The sequence below is a fragment of the Microtus pennsylvanicus genome, chromosome 13, assembly GCF_037038515.1.
Source record: "Microtus pennsylvanicus isolate mMicPen1 chromosome 13, mMicPen1.hap1, whole genome shotgun sequence".
Lineage (NCBI taxonomy): Eukaryota > Metazoa > Chordata > Mammalia > Rodentia > Cricetidae > Microtus > Microtus pennsylvanicus.
The window spans coordinates 32,847,119-32,869,658 of record NC_134591.1 but is presented as its reverse complement, the minus strand read 5'-3'; the positions used below and the strand labels follow the sequence as shown (position 1 = coordinate 32,869,658).

Sequence of the window (22,540 nt, the reverse complement as noted above, 5' to 3'; positions counted from 1 at the left end):
TTGTTTTACACACGTACATCTCGTGTCTAGTAACTGTGTGAAGATGGCATTATCCTCTAATTAAAAGACATTTGGTTTTCTAAAAAGTCCAAGCAAGCTGTAAAAAAAACATGGGCAGACCTTCCTCAGGCCTTGTCAGGTCACAAGAGTCTTTTACTTTTTTAAAAATAAATTCTATGTTTTTATTTTTTAAAAAAAGAAAACAAACTATCTTTTTCCATTATACATACAAATTTAGGTTCCCAATCCCTCCCTCCTCCCATTCCCTCCACTAGCCTCCCAATCCACCGCCCACTCCTCAGAGACGGTAGCGCACATTGCTTTGGGGAAGATCCAAGATCCTTCCTACTATATCAAGGCTGAGCAAGGTATCCATCCCAAAGAGAATAGGTTCCCAAACAGTCAGTACAAGTAGTAGGAATAAATCCTGGTGCCACTGCCAGTGGCCCCTCAGTCTGCCCCAGTCATGCAACTGTCAATCACATTTAGAGGGACTAATTTAGTCCTATGATTGTGCCATCCCTGTCCAGCTGGTGTTCCTGGTAGCTACCTGGTTAGCTCAGGTAGACTGTTTCAGTGGGTGTATCCACTATGATCTTGGTGCTGTGCTGGTTCCTCCCTGTCCAGCTGGAGTTGGTAATATTCCATTGTCTCGGGTAAACTGTTTCAGTGGGTGTCTACATCATGGACTTGACTTCTTTACTCATATTCTTTCTTTTTCCACTCTTCAACTGGACATTTGAAGCTCAGCCCAGTGCTCTGCTGTGGGTCTCTGCCTCTGCTTCCATCAGTTGCTGGATGAAGGTTCTATGGTGACATTTAAGATATTCATCGATTTGACTACAGGAACTCTCTCCTTCATTGCTGAGGATCTTAGCTGTGGTCATTTCTGGGAATTTCTCTTGCTAGTCAGGTTTCTTGCTAGTCAATCAAAAATATCTCTTTCCTTGTTCTCATCTCTGTCCTTCCTTCATCTCAACTATCCCATTCTCTCTAGTTCTCTTCCCCCCTTTCCCTTTCCCCTTCTTTCCCCTTTCTGCCCTCCCTTTCCCCCTACCCCCATGCTCCCAATTTTGTGAGGTGACTTTGTCTATTTCAAATTTCCAGGGGGCTCTATATATGTTTTTCTTGGGGTTCATCTTGTTACTTAGCTTTTCTAGGGTAGTGGACTATAGGCTCATTATCCTTTGCTTTATAGATAGTATCCACTTATGAGTGAGTACATACCATGCTCATCTTTCTGGGTCTGGCTTACCTCACTGGAATTTTTTCTAGTTCCATTTACATACAAATTTCAAGATGTCATTGTTTTATTACCTCTGAATAGTACTCCATTTTGTAAATATACCATAATTTTTTTATCCATTCTTCAGTTGAGGGGCATGTAGGTTGTTCCTAGGTTCTAACTATTCCAGATAATGCTGCTATGAACATGGTTAAATTTTCTTTGGTATGACTGAGCATGCCACATTACCAAAAGTATTTATCAGCTTTAGGAGATCCCTGGTAGAGTTTTGGGGTTCACTTATGTATACTATCATATCATCGGCAAATAATGAAAATTTGACTTGTTCCTTTCCAATTTGAACCCCCTCATCTCCTTTTGTTGTGTTATTGCTCTACCCAGAATGTCAAGAACTAGGTTGAATAGATATGGAGAGAGTAAACAGCCTTATCTTGTTTCTGATTTTAGTGGAATCGTTTTGCATTTTTTCCATTTAATTTGGTGTTGGCTGTTGGCTTGCTGTATGTTGTTTTTATTATTTTTAGATATATTCCTTGTATCACTGAAGTCTCAAATTCCTTTATCATAAATGGGTGCTGTATTGTGTCAAATGCTTGTTCAGCATCTAATGAGATGATTATGTGCTTTTTCCTTTCAGTTTATTTATATGGTGGGTTACAATGATACATTTTCATATGGTGAACCATCCCTGCATCTCTGGGATGAAGCCAAATCGATCATGGTTGATGATTTATTTTTGCATCTATGTTTATGAGTTGGATTGTTCTGTAGTTCTCTTTCTTGGTTGAGTCTTTGTGTGGTTTTGATATCAGGGTAACTGCAGCCTCATGAAAAGAGTTTGACAATGTCCCTTCTCTTTATATTATAAGGGCCTCTTTGAGGAGTATAGATATTAGGTCTCCTTTGATGTTCTAGTAGAATTATGCACTGAAACCATTTTGGTCCTGGGCTTTTTTTTATGAGGCTTTTGATGACAACTTCGATTTCCTTGCAATTTATAGGTCTACTTAAATTATTCACCTGACCTTGATTTAAATTTGGTATGTAATACCTCTCCATAAAATTGTCCATTTCTTTTACATTTTCTAATTTTGTGAAGTACAGGTATTTGGATAACAGATGTTCAGGATTGAGACTTCATCTTGATGGATTATTTCTGTTATGAGAGTAAAGTGTGCTTCTCCATCTCTTCTGATTGATTTTAGTTTGAAGTCTATTTTGTTAGATATTAGGATAGCTACACCTTCTTGTTTTTTAGGTCCATTAGATTGGAAAAATCATTTCCCAACCATTTATTCTGAGGTAATGTCTGTCTTTGTGGTTGAGGTGTGCTTCCTGTGCACAGCAGAAGAACGAATCATGCTTTTATATCCATTCTCTTAGCTTGTATTTTGTATAGGTGAATTGAGTCCATTGATATTAAGAGATATTAATTACCAGTGATTGTTAATTCCTGTTGTTTTTTGATGGTAGTGTTTGTGCATTTCCCTTTTGGGGTTTGCTGGTATGATGTTATGTGTTGCCTGTGTTTTTTGTGTGCAGTTAGCTTCCTTGAGTTGGAGTTTTCCTTCTATTACTTTCTGTAAGGCTGGATTTGTGAGTAAGTATTGTTTAAATCTGGTTTTGTCATGGAATATCTTGTTTTCTCTGTCAATGTTAAGTGAAAGCTTTGCTGGGTATAGTAATCTGTGCTGGCATCCATGGTCTCTTAGTGTCTGCAGCACATCTGTCCAGGACCTTCTTTCTGACTTTCATGGTTTCCTTTGAGAAGTCAGGTGTAATTCTGATAGGCCTGACTTTATATGTTATTTAAGATTTTTCCTTTGCAGCTCTTAATATTCTTTCTTTATTCTGTATGTTTTTCATTTTGATTATTATATGGTGAAGGGACTGCGGGTTTTTTTTGTCCAGTCTATTTGGTGTTCTGTAAGCATCTTGTACCTTCATAGGGATATCCTTCTTTAGGTTAGGAATGATTTTTTCTATGATTTTGTTGAATATATTTTGTTGAAGTTATTCTCCTTCTTCTATCCCCATTATTCTAAGGGTTGTTTTTTTTCATGGTGTCCAAGATTTCCTGGATGTTTTGTATTAAGAAGTTGTTGGATTTAATGTTTTCTTTGACTAATGAATCTATTTCCGCTAGAGTATCTTCAACACCCACTATCTCTTGTATTCTGTTTATTATACTTGCCTCTATAGTTACTGTTTGTTTACCCAGCTTTTCCATATTTAAAATTCCCTCAGTTTGTGTTGTCTTTACTGCCTCTATATCAGTCTTCAAGTGTTGAACTGTTTGCCTCATCTTTGAGATATTTTTTTGCCTTTTCCTTCATTTCTTTAAGGGAATATTTCATTTCCTCTTTAAAGGTCTCCTTCATCCTCATAAAGTGATTTTTAAAATCTTTTTTTCTGCTGCTTTTGGGTTAGGATCATCAAGTCTTCCTGTCCTATGACCACTGGGTACCATGTTGCTTTTGGGGTTGTTGAATGAACTCTAGCATTAGTGCCTACTCATCTCTTCCTCCAATTGGTGCAGGCAGTGTCTTTGCCTCTTGATCCAATCCTTGTAGTGGCTGTCTGTGTCTTTAGGAACTGTTATTGATCTGCCCTTCACTGTTGTTCCTTGTGTCTCAGGGAACCACTGAGGTCTCTCTTGGCCTACTCTCTTGACCTGCTCTCTTTGTCTGCTATCTTGGTTTACTCTCTTGGTCCTCTATGATAGTTGCAGCTTGTGTTTCTGAGTTCCACTGAGGTCGCATGGGATAGGGAGGTTTGGGGGTGGAGTAGAACTTGTAGCTTACAGGGTCCCATCAATGAGATGGGGATGTTGGAGCAACGTACCTGAAGGAAGCTTGCCTACTGGCTGGCTAGAGAAGCTGAAGCAAGTGGTGAAGGGCTCTGGAGTTTTGCCATCGTATAGAGGACCTAGAAAGTGAGGTGTCCCACCAGGTGGGTGGTCTCTTACCTTTTGGCCCTTTCTGTGAATTTGCAGCCTATGTTTCAGAGTTCCATTGAGGTTACAGGGGGAGGGGGAATAGGAGGGTTTGGAGACAGAGTCAAGACCTTGCATATTATTTGACACGTCCATACTTTTATATTCCTTTTAGTAGTACATTATAAATGCTCATTCAGTTCATAATGTCCTTTATCAATGATTTTAATAGAGTAAATCTCAGTTATAATTGGATTTGAATTTACTTCAGAGGAGGAGAAAACCTTTTCAGAAACCAAAGAACAGTGAGTCCTTCAATTCATAGTCACATAGAGACCTCTCTTTTTTATTTTATTTTTTTTGAGACAGGGTTTCTCTGTAGCTTTTTTGGTTCCTGTCCTGGAACTAGCTCTTCTAGACCAGGCTGGCCTCAAACTCCCAGAGATACATAGAGACCTCTCAACATGAGTCCCATTAGACAAACACGTCTGCCATCCCTGACACAGACACACTTGACCATGACTATTGAAATGTTTTTCAGTTTGTGAAGAAGTACGGAGACCTAACTAGCCTGGATTTTGGTAACATCCCTTCAGTGGTCATAACTGGACTACCCTTAATCAAAGAAGCTTTCACTCACATGGAACAAAACTTTTTGAAACGCCCCATTACACCTCTCAGAAAACGTGTCTTTAATGACAATGGTAAGTTTAACTGGCAACACTATTAACTGTAGATGGTATTTTTTTTAAAAAAACACATGAATTTTGATAGAGGATGGGACACATATTAAGAGAGATTCCTGAAAGAGTTTTAGAAAGAGTGGAAAAGGAATATGATCAACCGGTATTGCACATGTATAAATTTTTTTTTAAAAGTGCATATAACATTGTTTCTAGTGCAGTGTAAGGTGTTTTATGATGTGATGAAGGTGCCTTTATATCTGTAATTTTACAACATTCCTATAAACCAAACCCTTCATGAAATGTTATCTTCAAAGTCAACTAGATGTAGTATATCCTAGATGAAAGCAACCATCAGAGGACTTGCACTGTATCCTGTAAGACAGACTTGGAGAAACCATGTGTCCTGCAGACTAACTCTAGATGCATGAATAGGTAAGGACAGCTCCTTCCACAGCCAGACAGGCTGAGCCCTCACTTCCATTTTTCCACTCCAGTCCTCTGCCCTAGGAAAATGGGTATGAGTGAGCTTCCTCCTGCTACTGCTCTTTTTGCTTAAGACTCCTTAAACTACGTCACTGAAGCCATGCCACACAGGAATCTCTAGTGTTCCAGACAGTGTGAGAATAGACTAGCATGAGTATGCAAAGTGATCATTAAATCAAGTTGTGTGTTTGAAAGTTGAAAACAGACTTCCTCTCTATTAACCTGTAAAAGTTCTGTTTTAGCCATTTCAAATTGCTCCTGGAAAAGATCAACCACTAATGGCATGACTTTGACTACATTGTCTGCTAGGAGAAGCAGAGTCATTGGCCTAATTGATTAATACTGATCTGAATAGATAAAATCATTCTTCTATAACACATAATTCATCTAACAAGAAAGTCTGAATCACTTAACTATACTGATTAAAATATTATCATGATACAATAATAAAGCATTTATCAAAGACATCCAAGTTGTCCTAAGATTCAGGAAAAGCTTTTGAAATAATGGTATTCATTGAATAGTATAAAAAAAGTACTCAATGAGATGGAATATCCTTGAAGGCACAATACAACAGGGATCTTGAAAAACTGCAAGGATCCAGTGTGGCAAGTATAGTATTTGAAGGGTATATTTAAGTGGACATAAAACTATTGAGTTTGATAAGAAAGAGCCCAGCTCTTGGTTTTCATCATAACAGCAGGAGAAGCTCTTAAATGGTTTTGGTTAGGAGGAAAAGATCTAATACTGCAGCATGTTCCTCCTCTCCCACACCCGTGTGTGTGTGTGTGTGTGTGTGTGTATGTGTGTGTGTGTGTGTGTGTGTGTGTGTGTGTGTGTGAGAGAGAGAGAGAGAGAGAGAGAGAGAGAGAGAGGAATACTCATCCTTAACTTCTTGAGTCATTTTGTCATCTTTCAAGTCTGTCTTTGCTAGAACCTCTCCTATAGTGCCTTTATTGTTCTATAAGTAATGTGTGACTTGTCTTATCCATGAGTGCATTCCTGGTATGCATTGTGACATAAATGGACATATTTCTACTAATCAATTTGGGGCTTTAGAACCAGGGAAACTTGAATGCCTGGATGTCCATCTACTTGTTCTTGATCAAAGATTACTTTAGAATTTATTATCATACCTCAGTTTTCACCAATTGAAACAGACCTTTGCTAGTTGGTAATAAACCTGCCGAGTTTCTATCAATACACAATTATATATGACAGAAGAAGTACTTACTAAATTATGTGCTGTTGCAAATCACCAGAACATGTTAGTCACTTGCACTGAGATTGCCTCTAGACAGCTATCAGTTCCCATATTGGGCTTTCTTTTCCTCTGTATACATGCCTAATACAGTTTTTCTGGTACTTTTAAGTTCAAATAGCAATGTCATAATGCTGATTGTATTTTTTCCAGGATTGATCATGTCCAATGGTCAGACATGGAAGGAGCAAAGGAGGTTTGCACTAATGACACTCAAGAACTTTGGATTGGGAAAGAAGAGCTTAGAGCAGCGCATACAGGAGGAGGCCCTCCATCTTGTGGAAGCCATAGGAGAAGAGGAAGGTGGGTCTGTCACAGGGAAGTGCAGTTGGCTGTGGCCCTTTCATTCATTGAATAGATTCTTATTGCATAAATTTTAGTCTTTTCTCTGCAGTGTGCTAGGCACTGAGAACTGATCAATGAACATTTAGTAATTCCCTTGCCCAAGGAGTTCTACAGCTAAGCACACAAATGGGTCATTAAGCAAATTGTAGCACTTAAAGTCTGGTTTTCTATGTGACTTCACAGATATTGACAAAGTCCTTAAATTGTTCTAGGCTTCTTGTAGAGCGCTAGAGCTGGAGCTTTTCCTATCCTGCTCTACTGTGCATATTTTATGTCATATAGTGTGGAATCTTTGTAAAGAAAAATAAAGAAAGAAGGAAAAGAAAGAACAAAGGGAGGGAGGGAAGGAAGGAAGAAAGGAAGGAAGGAAGGAAGGAAGGAAGGAAGGAAGGAAGGAAGGAAGGAAGACAGAGGGGGTAGGAGGAACAGAAATTACCCAATATTACCCAATATCTTTTAAAGACATATGCCCTCTCCCACCTTCAGGACAGTCTTTTGACCCTCACTTCAATATCAACAATGCAGTTTCCAATATCATTTGCTCCATCACCTTCGGGGAGCGCTTTGAGTACCATGACAGTCAGTTTCAGGAGATGCTGAAGCTACTGGATGAAGTCACGTGTTTGGAGGCATCAATGATGTGCCTGGTAAGTTTTTTGACTTCACATATTTTGGAAATAATATTGGATTGTGACTGATTCAAAAACAGATAATTTTTTTTATTTTAGTTTTAGAGATTTTTTGGAAACTAATATATTGAATTTGATACAAACCTATTTGTAATATAAGAGCTTAACATATAAAAACATTTCTAACATTTACATTGGCACATATACAAGTATTTGGAAATTTTCTTTTTTAAAAACATAGCAGTCTTATCATTGACTATGATTGTCTCCTTCGGTGCCTCTCTTCCTACCTCAGAGTCACTTTCGAGCCCACCAGGTTGTTTTAAGATTCCTCTTTGTAGGCAGTGTAGTGTCTGAATGTGTTGGCATTTTTTCTGTGGTTAGGTATTTGATCTGTTCCTAGGTTTGGGATATTAGGAATAATATATTCATGAATATTATGGTGCCAGTGTTCAAGTGAACACATCCACTCATTTGGATCATTTTTAGTGTGAATCTTTAAAAAGTTATTTATTATATTTTTAAGATTACAACATAATTATATGATTTTTTCCTTCCCTTTCTCCAAATACTTTATTTTTTCTCCAGATACTTTAAAGTAACCCTCTTTGCCCACTTTCACATTCACAGCCTCAATTTTTCATGAATTATTGATTCATATGCATATGTTCTAACATATATATCTGTAAATACATAATACAACAGGCTTAGTCTTTATAAACTTGCTTATATGTATGTTTTTAAGAATGGTCATCTGGTGTTGGATAGCCAATTGTTGGCATCTTCTCTGGGAAGATGTTTTCTCTTATTCTCAGTAGCCCTTAGTTGCCTATAGTTCCTTGTGTTGGGTTGGTATCTCTTCAGTATGTCTATTGCTATTGTCTTTTTTCAGCTCAGATATAGCTTTTCTTTCTTTTGTATCTGGTAAGAGTTCATTTGTGGTATAGAATGTATTCCATTTTAGAAAAGGTTCTATATGTATGCTTCTGTTGGAAGAATTACCCTCTAGCTATTTCTCAAGGCAGTTTTATCTACACTGTAATTTGATTTTTTCTTTACTTTTAATTTTCACTGTGGAGGAGCTATCTAGAGATGACAGAAGGTTACTTAAATCACTCTGTATTACCTCAGGACTCCTTTGACATTTTATTTTTATTATTGTTGATTGCATGAACTTAGAAGGCCTGAATTTGGTCTGAGTCATATTTAGATACAATTGTCCTGACTGAATGGTTGTTCTCTTTATTAATTTATAGTGGCGTTTTATAAGTCACTTTCAGCTATTTTGGAATTGAAATCTATTTCTCAGATACCAGGATAGCAAGAACTGTATGTTTTAAGTTTTCTTTTGCTTGATAGTTGCTTATTTTCTCTCTTATTACTCTCAGTCTGTGGGTGCTCTTGCCTGTACAGTATATCTCTTAGAAACAACTCTTCAGTTTTTGTTTATTCCTCTAGTCTATGTCCTTCCCCCCCCCCCTCTCTCGTGTGTGTGTGTATGTGTAAGTTTGTATGTTGGCCATTGACATTAAAAATTGGTATTAAACAATCCACACCAATTCCTGTAATTTTGAGGTGGTTTTCTGGTTGGTTAAATTCATATTTAGTCTTTGTGTTCTTCTCTATTACTGTTACAGGTTGACTTGTTAATTCTCTTAATCAAAACAGATTCCTGCATAGGTCTCACTAGTTCAGCCACTCTATGTACTTCTGTCTGTCCTTTGTCTGCATGATTTACATTGCTTTTGATCCTCTTCTGTGTATAATACTGCTGCAGTGACCTTCTCCTTGCTGGTTTAGTGTACTTGGGTACACAAGGGTTCCAGAGAGAATGGATCTGAAGCACAATTACTACTCCTTCAAAAGTTCCCTTTCCCTTTGCAACCTTTTGCTTCTATACATCCACATCTCTGTAATATATTTATTCTCACTTATCCTCTTCCCACGGCACTTTCTCTTCAAGTTCAGTGATGCTCTCATTAAAATTTGATGAATTGATTAGCATATCTTATAGACAAATGAAGCACAAAGAAATTGATCTGTTGTACTTAATTGTATTCTATGTTCCTTGTTTTAACTCTTAATTGTGGTAGTTACAAGTTCAGCAGCTCCTTTGCTTTCCATCTAGTAAGCAGAACCTAGGAAATCAATAAAGTTCAGCGAGTGCCCAGTCAACTTAATATAGATTATGTATCAGGGAGGGGAAATATTAGAAAGAACAGAGAGATAGGAAAGAGTGATAATAAACATTCTTGACATAAAACATTAAATGAAACACTTTGATAGATACTACAAAAGCACATGTCCATTAATTCTCACAATGGCTCTCTACATATAAAATAATGAAACATATGTCTGAAACCTGGTACAAAAGTATTCAAGCAAATGTAGACAGTAATTCACCACACCTCTGTGTAATGCTTTTTGTGTCATACCATTTGGTATGCAGAGAGAGTGACATTTCACTGCTAAAGAGTACAAAGTTAATATTACTTAATAATATTAAACACTGATATAATTTAACAATATAAATGATATTAAATATGTACATGCTTTAGTGTTATCAATAATATTGCTGGTATCAATAAATATTAGAATACTTTAATATTATTAAGAATATTAAAATTATTCATATTATTAAAACTATTATCAAACCTAAAGGTAGCAGAAGTAACAACTAGACATTTGCCTCATTTTAAGTATTGTTGATTTTACACTGTGCTATGCTATCTGTTTCCCACTAAATATTATTGAAACTTTATTCATCATCCACTTTACTTCAGTCAAGATTTCTATCTCACCATATGGAAGTTACATTAGAGACACCTGCCTACACAGCAACCCACACAGTACACATTAGCGGTAATTTTCCTGAGAAAAATAAATCCTGAAAAAGGATTAGAAAAAAGCCTATGTCTATAATCAAGTATCAGAGCTCCAAGGATGTGACTTTTGAGTATTACTTTCATGAAATGAAGGACAGGGGTCATGTTCGATTCAGAGATATTTTCTAGTCAGCGTGAATACTAACTGCTTAGACCTGAAAAAGAAATGTCATCAGTATGATCATAGCTGTGGACATGACTGGAGGGTGGAGAGAAACATGGATAATGATGAAGGCTTGAAGGCTTCCATATCTGTAGGGCTTACAGGTGCAACACACCATACCCAATTATGAGTACAGTGGATGGTTTCACAAGTCATGTGATGAAATTGGTAAATGTTCTCTCTGGGATCTATTTGCAAACTGATCTGAGAAAGCATGAATAGTAGAATAAAAAACAATTGAATAGCATGCAAAAATTCAGATAGGAGAGATGATAGTGTAGACCAGGGAGCAAGGAGCTGGGCTGGTGAAAAGTAGCCTGGTTCTTCATATATTTTATATGTCACAGGTAAACACCTGTATATGCAGTGGTGTCAAGGAAGCCAGAAACTAAAATGACCCCAAAGTTTCACTAAATGAAACAGAGGGAAGGACAAGATTCTTCAGAAATATAGAAAAATGACTCTACTCTGTCTCTAAGATATTCTTATTTTTCTTTATAAGCTCTACAATGTCTTTCCATCCATAATGAAATATCTTCCTGGATCACACCAAACAGTTTTCAGAAACTGGGAAAAACTGAAACTGTTTGTGTCTCACATGATGCACAGTCACCAGAAAGATTGGAATCCTGCTGAACCGAGAGACTTCATTGATGCTTTCCTCACAGAAATGTCAAAGGTGAGGAAGATGCTGCCTGGGTCTTCTTAAAAACAATATGGTGGTTTAGTAGTTTCTATTTGATCTTGTATCAGGTTGCCATGTGTTTAAGGGTGTAGTATTGCACTGATTCAGTACTAGATGAATCCCTATTCCTACTGGCCAGGTGAGCTTCTTCTGAGGTTTATAGAGACTCCAACACCATAGAGACTCCAGGATCAAGGTCTCAAAGGGCACTGATATCCTTTGCATGGCTCACTCTTTCCTCCACCTTCAGTATCAATCTTGTAGCATCTTTCCTCTCTCATTATCTGCTTCTATCTTTACATCTTCTCTCTCTGGTTCTTATGCTCAACCCTCCTCTCATAAGGATAATTCAGTCTAATATTCCTCTCTCAAATTAATCACATCTGCAAAGCCTATCTTAGCTGATCAAGTACCATACACACATTATAAAATGAAGATCTGGGCATCTTTGTAGGTAAATAATTAACACGCCATGTAAATATAAATTATGAATAGTATTTTAGAAATGCATGAGAGCATTATGCCAGGAATATTATTAGAAGTAAAGACTTCAAAGTCCAGAGTGTTAACCATTACAGCAGGGAAGTAGCATAGTTTTGCAAATCCTACTTGGAATCTCATACAGATGTTAAACACCTACAGTGAAGTGGATGGATACAAAATAACCCAAAAGAATCAGTAGCCCTCTGATATACAAATTAAAAGTAGTCTGAGAAGGAAGTCATGGGAAAAATATCCTTCACAATAGCTACAAATAATAAAAGATATTTGGGATAACTCTAACAAAGTAAGTGTAAAAAAAAAACTGTATGACAAGAACTTCAAGTCTCTGAGATGGAAATTAAAGAAGATATCAGAGGATGGAAAGCTCTTCCATGTTCACGGATTGGTAGGATTAACATAGTAAAAATTACTGTCCTACTAGCAATCTACAGATTCAATGCAATCCCCATCAAAATCCCAACACAATTCTTTACAGACTTTTAAAGAACCATACTCAGCTTTATATGGAAAAACAAAAAATTCAGGAGAGCTAAAACAATTGTGCAGAATCAAAGAACATCTGGAGGTATCACTATTTCTGATTTCAAGCTCTCCTATAGAGCTATCGTAATAAAAATTACATGATATTGATATAAAAAGACAGGTTAATCAATGAAGTCAAATTAAAGACCCAGGCATAAACCCACACACCCATGGACATGTAAATTTTTACAAAGAAGCCAGAATAATAAAATGGAAAGAAAGAAAGCATGATCCATAAATGGTGCTGGTCTAAGCGAATATCAGCATGTAGAAGAATGCAAATAGATCCATATCTATCACCCTGCATAAAATCCAAGTTCACATGGGTCAAAGACCTCAATATAAAACCACTGGACCTAATAGAAGAAAAAGTAGGGACTAAGCTTGAACCCACTGACAACTGTTCTGAACCAAAAGTGCAAACACTAATATCAACAATTATTAAATGGGAGATCATGAAACTGAAAAGTTTATGTAAAGCAAATGACACCATAAAAAGGACAAAATGACAGCCTACAGAATGGGAAAAGATTTTCATCAATTCTTCATATGACATAGGGTTAGTTTCCAAAAATATATAAAGAAGCTAAAAAAAACTAAATGTCAACAAATCCAATAGTCCAAATTTTAAAATGGGGTGCAAATCAAAATAGAAATTCCTCAACAGAATAATCTCAAATGGCCAAGAAGCACTTAAAGGACTGTTCAACATCCTTAGTCATCAGAGAAATGTTTATCAAAATGACTCTAAGATTTCATCTTATACCTGACAGAATGTCTAGGATCAAAAGCACAAGTGACAGTTCATGCAGGAGAGGACGTCGAAAAAGAGAAATAATCCTCCCTTACTGGTCGGGGTACAAACTTGAACAGTCCCTTTGGAAATCAATATGGTAGTTTCTCAGAAATATAGGAATCACCTTGCCTCGAGAACCAACTATTCTACTCTCTGGTATATACCAAAAGGATGTTTAATCCTATCACAAGGACACTTGTTCAACTATGTTAGTAGCATAGCAGTTTTATTTGTAAAAGCCAGAAACTAGAAACAAGATACCACTCAACCAAAGAATGGAGAAAGAAAAGACTTCATTTACACAATGAATTATTACTCAGCTGTTAAAATAACATCATGAAATCTGAAGATAGATGGAACTAGAAAAAATCAACCCAAGTGAGTAAACCCAGACCCAGAAAGACAAACATTGTATGTATTCATTCATAAGTTGATATTAACTATAAAGTAACGAATTTTGCAATCCACAGTCCCTGAGAGGGTAAGCAACAAGGAGGGCTCAAGGGGAAGTATGAATCTTCCTGGGGAGGGGAAATAGAATACATGTTACAGGTAGACTGGGGGAAGGTAGGGATCGGAAAAAGTGGTGGGGTGGGGAGGATGGAGAGAGAAAGTACTGGGAGAGACAACTGAAACTGGGAGGCATCTCAGGGATGAGACAGAAACCTACTGCAATGAAAACTCCCAGGAATATTTGAGGGTAACCATACCTAAGATTCCTAGCAATGGGAGATAAGTAACCAGGCAAGACTGCCAGTGGGTGCAATGAGACACCAACCCTCAACACAATAATATCCTAAACCTACCTGCAATATGAGCTGAATAAAAGTGGTACAGAAATTGTGGGCATGGCTAACCAGTGAGTGGTCTAGCTTAAGACCAATGCCCAGAGAAGGAGCCCACCCCTGGCCCTACATTGAGGGCTAGGGACAAGAGGCTGGATAAATCAGAGACATAGAATATAATCAAAAACAACCAGATAACAGTCAATGAAATGATTCCTAATGCTCTTCTGTTGTACTCGTAAATAAGGGCCTAACAAAATCATAATCAGAGAGACTTTATCAAGCAATTGATGGAAATAGATACAGGACCCACAGGTGAAGATTAGGCAGAACCCAGTGAATCCTGTTGGAGAGGTAGAGGAAGCTTCCGAAGGACGTATAATGACACCATAAGAAAACCAACATAATCAACTAGTGGACTTATAAGACCTCAGAGAGACCAAATTACAGGGATCCTGTAGGGGTGTGACCTAGGCCCTCTGCATAAAGTAGCTCAGTCTTCTCGTGGGGCACCTAACAGTGGGAGTAGGAACTTGTTGAACTCTTTCCTCTTACTGGATTGCCTTGTGCAATCTCAATATGAAGAGAGGTGCCTAGCCTTATAACAACTTGACATGTCATGTTTGGCTGATATCCCTTTGAGGCCTGCCCTTTCCTTTAGAAAAGGAAAAGGAGTGGATAGGGTAGGATGTGTCTAGAAAGGAAACGGAGTAGAAACTTCAGTTGGGGTATAATATATGAAAAAAATAACAAATAAAATTTTAATAAAAATCAAATAAGGGATCCACTGCTGTTTGGCATGAAGCCCTGAAAATGGAAGATATTGGCCCTTTTTGCAACTCCTGGGCCTTTACCCTTAGGTAAGAAATAATAAAAGTTTCAATTAAACTTCTTAGCTCTAATTTTTAATGAGCTAGTCTACAAGCCAGTCATCCACTCCATCTCAATCCCCACTGCAGAACACAGGCAAAGTTTAATTGAATGCCAGAGTTTAACTTCAAAGTCTGAATGGGGCCTCTGTCTCCCTCTGACCTCATTTCAAGACTCCAATTACTCAGAAATCTAGAAAGCAGCTGCTTGCATGTAGGAGTTGCTTCTTCTGCATCATTGTGAAAATACTCTCAGAAACAACTTAAGAGAGTGAAGACGTATTTTGTTTCACAATTTCAAAGAACTTAGACCCATTATTACAGGAAAAGAATGGCAGAGATGCTTAGCTCATGGTGGCAAAGGAGTGTGGTGGAGTCTGCCCATCATTATCTACCAGGAAGGAGAACCAAGGGCAGAGTGCAGGGCCTTGTTATAACCTTGGTTCTGTCCCCAGTAATGGGCCCTACCTCCTAATTCTCTTGAAGCTCTAAATTAGTCACAGAAACTAGGAGCCAAGCATTCAAAACCTGAGCCTTTAGGGGCTGATTTGCATTCAGACCATAGCATTAACTGTACTTCTGAAATCTCGGTAAGCCTCTGGCTAGTACACATCATTGCATCTGTCATAGAATCTTTGACTCACAGGATTCCAGGTTCCTCCCCTGACCAAGTGTACAATGGTAAATGGCTTCCCACCGTCTCTTTTAATTCATCTTCCTGGTGTAATATCAGTAGAAGCAACATTATATCCCTGGAGAAGGAGGCAAATTTTTTACCATATGGAGTTCAGGTTTGAGACCATCAACATTAAGAACAATATTAACAAACTTCTAGAGGAAGTTAGTAAAGACAATATGGTATTCTAAAGGACAACTGTTAGGACCTGAGAGATTTTGGCATGATTTTGAAATGAAAGATTAAATGAGAAAAAGGACAACCAGCAAACATGGAGATTTCACTTTATTATTTATGTAGGGAATAAAAATATTTGTTCAGTGTTTGCTATATTCCCATTTCATTTCTTACAATTTATCATGATAAGAGGCATTTTGTATTATTCAGGATTTTCTAGAGTAAAAGCTGATGGCTGTTTTCTCTTAGACAGACATTGTTGAATTCGGTGAACCACAGCCTGTAAGATATTCTAATGTGTATGTGAGCTTGCATGCATGCACACACACATACACATACACACACATACATATCTGTGTATATAGATATGTTTATGTGTGTATATGTATATGTGGGGGATTTATTAGAGTGTGTGGTTCTGCAAGTTCAACAATGGCTGTCGACCAACAGAAAGTATGAGAATCCAGTAGTTCTGTTCAAAAGGCTGGATTCTCAGGTGATCTTCAGGATATGCCAGAATCCTAAAGAAGTAGGCTCTAAATCCAGTGAAAGCATTGACTTCCAGTGATTTTAAGGACAACCAGGTGAAGGGAAAACGCTTCCTTTATAGTCTGCCACCAGAAGGTGTGGCTGATATAAGGCGGACCTTCCCACCTCAAAATATCTGGTTAAATGGGGGCCTTTTCACCTTAAAAGATTGAATTATATATTCCTCACAGGGGCACCCAGTCACGTGGGTTTTAGATAATTTCAGATATATCAGGCTGACCCCAAGAATAACCATCACAAGTGTTATTCTTTTTTTGTTTGTTTGTTTTTTTGATTTTTTGAGACTGGGTTTCTCCATAGTTTTTTGGTTCCTGACCTGGAACTAGCTCTTGTAGATCAGGCTGGCCTCAAACTCACAGAGATCTGCCTGCCTCTGCCTCCCGAGTGCTGGGATTAAAGGCGTGTGCCACCACCGCCCAGCTACAAGTGTTATTCTTTTGTCATGAAACTGAAGCAGAGAAAAGTAACGTAAGGTAAAGAACACTCTAGGCCATGTCATGACTTAGTCATATAAGTGATACATGAATCCAAGTACTCCTTTGTTTCCAAAAATCTTACATTTTACTAAAAGCTTTTTCAAAAGAGTAATCACAAAAAGCTATTGTCTCGGTTTTTATCCACTTAAATGTTTTTGATCAACCTCTCTCACTTGAATGACAACAATACAAACCAATGAGGTCAAATGGAATATCATTCTGAAAGATTCTTTCCAAATTTGTTTCCTAGTTTCATGACTCTGTTCTTCAGATAGTCACAAATCCTCTAACTAAAAAAATATATACACACTGACTTTTCTAGCACCCAGACAAGACTACAAGTTTCAGTGAAGAAAACCTCATCTGCAGCACTCTGGACCTCTTCTTTGCTGGAACAGAGACAACATCCACGACCCTGCGGTGGGCTCTGCTCTACATGGCTATAGACTCAGTAGTGCAAGGTGAGCGTACACTCAGTACACACAAACACACATACACATTGGGCAAAGCACAATGGTGCTTCTGGAAGCTGTTGCTTAGCTAGGCCAGAGGCTAGAATAGTGAAATGGAACCCACGGAGCAGCTATGAGGAGAGGTGTTCTTGGGAAAGGGTGTTTGTACAACTTTCAGGATTATGATAATTTATAGGTGTAGGCTTGCCTTGAAATCTATGCCTTGAAGAATCTTTAGGTCTAGGGGGAAATAGAGAAGCCAGCTTTCAATGAGGTAGGTTTCAGTAAAAAGTGACACTGTCTGATTAAAGCCCATGCAGTCCCTCCTTCCTTTTCAGCAACGCCTTCCTATTTCATCCTGAATACCATCTGGATGCCTCAGTAAGATACCTGACATCCTGTTGATGTTATCTCTGTCTGTCCAGACTGAACCACACACACTCTGCATGGTGTCTCCCTGCATTACATTTTCTCCATTGGCATTGTTCTTATTCTTGCCTATAAGCAGGGTGTTGGACTTCCTTCCTAAAAAAAGAGAGCTATCTCAGTTTTTGAGCTTTTAGAAGAATGTGCTCAGACACTACCTCTTAAAATTGTTTAAATTTTACCAAGAATTGACTGCCTGGTAAGGATCAGGTATCTTTCTCCTTTGGCAGTTACATGGCATTTCCCTGACTCTGCCTTCCTTCTCCCTGCATTCAGTTTAGTTTTAGCACCTAGCTCTATTCTGCCCTTCCGTAGGACAAAGCAGCTTCTTTGTTAACCAATGGTAATAAAACTATCCACAGCATTTGGAGGAGAATCCCACATCATCTCCTCTTTTCTGTCTAAATTAAAGGAAGGTTTTAACTTTAACATAGTAAGATTACATATAACAAAACCAGTATCAAGCAATAATTATTGTTACAATATTTAATCTATTTGTATCTGGCAAAATTTAAAAAATATTCTATCATCTAATTTATCTTTGTGAGTCTAAAATTTCATATCTAATTTATCTTTTATCACAACTAAAGAAAACTATAACTGTAACTATCTGTCTTCAAATCCATCAAAGACCCCCAAAACACATAATATTACCCAAGTAAACAAGAAGTGCACTGTAAGCAACTTCCAAAGTTCTAGAAATGACAGAGACATCTTGATACCTAGACAGTCACTCAAAGTTCTTTTGTAACTCTGCACCATCCATATTCAGCCTATAGGCTTATAGTATCTGGCAGACTTTTCCATGAAGCAGGATTTAAAAGACTGTTTTACCTATTTTGGCAGTTTGTCAGACACTTTCTTCTGTGTCCTGAAGAATGTCTGGCAGTTTCCTCTGTGAAGCAAGAACCCTAAGAACCACCCCATCTTTTGGAAAGCTCAGCAGTCACTTTTCTATGGGTCCTGCATATCCAGTTCATATAGCATAATATTAGGCAGTCCAAGCAAGAGCATTTTCTTGCCCAAATGGCTAGCTTTGTCGCCTTGAAGGCAAATTCCATAATGAGTTTCTTCAATGTCCATCAACCTCTCTGAAGTAATTGGTGGTACCGGAAGCAGACATGTCTTACTGTCATAAAAAAGTCTAAGTTCTTAAAACATTGTAAATGCCATATTCTGTAGGTCTTAGAAAGATTTGGAGAATACCTATCCATCTGAAATATATCTCTATAAATCTGAGAAATCTAACATGAATACAGTTTAATTATTAATTTTTGATTATACATTACATTTTCAAATGAGCTACATAGACACAATACCTTAAATAAGAAGATATATATATTATATATATATATATATATATATATATATATATATATATATGTGTGTGTGTGTGTGTGTGTGTGTGTGTGTGTGTGTGTATACACACACACACATATGTGTGTGTGTGTGTGTATATATATATATATACAGTGTAACAATATCAACCTTAATGTTGTAAGAATAGACCAAGATCCATACCAATGCAAGTATTCACCTTTATATTATATACCCCTATAAATTAAAACAAACATTTATAAACAATCATTTTGGGAATTTGGGCATTGTTTTCTCCAAACTGTTTTTTGCTCTTGGTTGAGCAAACTATTTATAAGGTTCATGGAGACCTTTTGCATGATCTTCGTCTATCAAACCACATTAGCCTAGAAGGATCCACAGTTTCTCATCTTCTGTGAAAACAGAAGCAGAATCTCTTTTTCAAATTAACATATCTTTAGACTCAATTTTTGAAGTCAAGATACCTTTAAAATATACATGTGGGTTTAGCTTAGCAGCCCATGCCGTGATATGTCTCTCTGTACTTAGCTCATTCCAGTCAAAAAACTAAAAGAAATCCAGGAAATTAAGATTTTAGCTGGATAGCAGTGCAATCACTATTACTACAGAAAATTGGAAGCTATATGGGGACAGCTAGAAGGTTCAATTATTTCTTATGTTAATACAATTTCAAGTAATTATTAAAACATTCTCAAACTAAGGTCTACTTATTTTTAGTGGACAGATAAGGAAAGCGAAACTGGAAGAATGTGTGCAGCTTCAGCAGCAACAAAGATCACAATAGCTTAAAATGTACCTTCCACTCTGGCACATTTCCTTAAGAAAACACAGTCTACAGTATTCAGTGAGTGAAAGCTTGTATCACTTATAAAGTTTTTCTTGAAACCTAATTACTAGTGGAGTGGGTTTAGTGGGTGTTTATCGTTGTGAACTGCATTAGTGCCTTTAAAAGAGATACCAGACTGGCCAGAGAGATGGTTCATCTGCTAAAGGTACTTTCCGCAAGCCTGACTATCTGAGTTTAATCCCCAGCAGGCAGAGAGCACAGAAGAGAACCGAGTCCTACAAGCTGTGCTATGGACTTCACTCTTGCACTTGGAAACATGTGCAAGCACACACAAATAAAAGCCATGGAATATTTTCTAATTTTACTTTTAAAAATGGGAATCAAAGAGATTCCTTTTTTCTTATGACACTAGAATACAGCAAAGCTTTGCTGTCCACGAGACAGAAAACTTCATCCTTTTTAGACAGGAAATGTCCTGATGCCTTAACTGTAGGTTTTCCAGACCATCAAACTCTGAAAATTAAGCTTTTATTTTTTACAAACCACTAGGTAAAAGAAAACAATTTGCAAAAACTTGCCCACATGGATATCGCTGTGAGCTTAGCCAAGTTGATGACAGCTATTCAGGTCAAGGTCAGTGGAAAGCTATGGCTATGTTGTAAGAACAAGAAAAGTTACAGAATTGACAGTTTTCCAACACTGGTTTCTGAGGAGTTGAGGAACATGGTGTCTCTTTGTAGACAAAACAGTAGGTGAAATGTCAGGAGATAACAGCTTAGAGACAACTTCTCTGGCTTCAGAAGAAAGCACTAAACTTTGAAACCAGCTGAGTTCCCCCCACTACCCTGTTTTTTGCAGAAAAAGTACACACTGAGATTGACAGAGTGATTGGCCATGGGAGGCAGCCAAGCACAGCTGACCGAGAGTCCATGCCCTACACCAATGCTGTCATTCATGAGGTGCAGAGGATGAGCAACATCATCCCCTTGAATGTTCCCAGGGAAGTGACAGCTGATAGCACACTGGCTGGATTCCATCTGCGTAAGGTAACTTTGCACTCCTGGCTTCCAATGCTCCTCCAGTCCATCCTTGTTATTATCTGAGTAATCTAAATCTAAAACATAGCATGCATTTCTGCCTCCAAAAAACAATTAAACAGAGACAGATATTATTCCTTTAAAAAAAACAAAAGAGCTTTCCTCCAATGTGTCTAAATGCTGTTTATGTGCATAAAGAGTAGAGAAAAGGTTTCTTGGTGGAATCTACTTTGATTTTAGCAAATAATGTAAATTTGGCTTTAGCAGCTGAAGGCTATCCTAACATATTCCAATGCTAATGTGACCTTACAGGAGTTAGTTGTTCTTGCCACGTCTGTGCTCACAGGTGTTTTCCAGCTTTGCATACTCTCCCATTGTTGAGAACTACGTATCTCACCAAGAAACCAGTCAAAAAAGAAGCAGTAAGTATAAGAAAAAAAGAGATAAGAACAGATGTTTGCCAAACATACATGTGCTGAGGGTGCTTATTATCCCCTTTTCATAGTGATTTGGTCCATACTCTAAACACTAGACAGTTGAGACTCTGAAAATTAGGATTACCCAGATCTCTATACTACAATGTCAAGCCTCAGAAGAGTTTAGATCCAGAACTACTTAGCTTATTTGTACTACCCAGGACTTGCTACCTTAGACATTGAAAGATCTCTCTTATACTTTTCTGCATGGAACCCTCTTGCGTTCCCTCTGTTCACAGACCAAGTGCACAGCCCACCTTAGAATCTCAAGATTTCTGCAGAGCACGCTCCTCACCACATCACACTCCTTCTGTTCAAGGCACAATTTTTTCTGTTCTTTCTGTTTGCTTTATACTGAAAAAAGGTCAGACACTTCTTGGCAGTGACATGTAGTAATAAGAGCGGCGGGGCTGCGTCCCCAACACCCCAGCTGCCTGCTCGGCTAGCTTTTGCCCCGAAATAACAACACACAAACTGTATTCATTTAAACACTGCTTGGCCCTTTAGCTTTTGCTCTTACTGGCTAATTCTGATATACCGATCAACCCATCTCTAATAATCTGTGAGCACTGGTCTTACCGGGAAGATTCTAGGTCGGAGCTTCATCGCGTGTGTCTGCCCGGGAGCGGGGCATGGCGTCTCTGCTGAGGCGTCTGCTCCCGAAAGGAGAGCTGTCGGGTCTGAGCTCACTTCCTCTTCCTCCCAGCGTTCTGTTCTGTTTACTCCTCCCACCTATCTTCTAACCAATGAGGACCAAGCAGTTATTTAACCAATGACCTTCCTCCATCAGTGACAAAATAAATGCCCAAGGTTTCAGTTCAACATGACAACAAGGAAGTGACTCAGAAGATCAGTCCTCATGATGGTAGTCAGGAAAAGAAAAAAAAGCCTGCAGGAGGCTAACCCCCACCCCATTTATACCACGCAATACTTGAGCATGGGGAATGGTGACACATAGTCAGGGAAAGTCACCCTGCCATTACTTAACGATCTTTAAAAATGTCCTCATGGCTAATCTCAGTGGTGATTTTTGTAATCACCTAGACAATTATCAATTGCCAGGATCCAGAATCAAGATGTCTGCCAGAGGAGGCCTCTATGGATCTGTAACACTTTGTCTTAGTGCCTTAGAATGTATTGCTCCCCTGGAGAGTTTAAGTCTACTCTGTAAACACAGATACAATTCATTCATTTAACCCCAGAGACAGGTTACCTCTTCACATGTCCTTGGAGGAAGGAGCTAGGTTCATAATTGTTAGCCCATGTCCAGTTATATTCCCATGGATGGTACATGTTGTCTCCCTAGACACATACTGGCCTGTTCTCACAGCCCTGTATTCTGTACTAAAGAG

General features: G+C 38.1%; 1 protein-coding gene across 1 annotated transcript in view; it reads left to right on the top strand.

Annotated features, from left to right (window-relative positions):
- The window catches only part of LOC142833842 (cytochrome P450 2J3-like), a 32,496-nt gene that overhangs the window by 3,296 nt on the left and 6,660 nt on the right, over nt 1-22,540 (top strand). Inside the window, 6 exon segments of the mRNA XM_075945682.1 lie at nt 4,723-4,885; nt 6,765-6,914; nt 7,443-7,603; nt 11,136-11,312; nt 16,995-17,133; nt 20,534-20,721. Coding sequence (XP_075801797.1) covers nt 4,723-4,885; nt 6,765-6,914; nt 7,443-7,603; nt 11,136-11,312; nt 16,995-17,133; nt 20,534-20,721 — 978 coding nt within the window.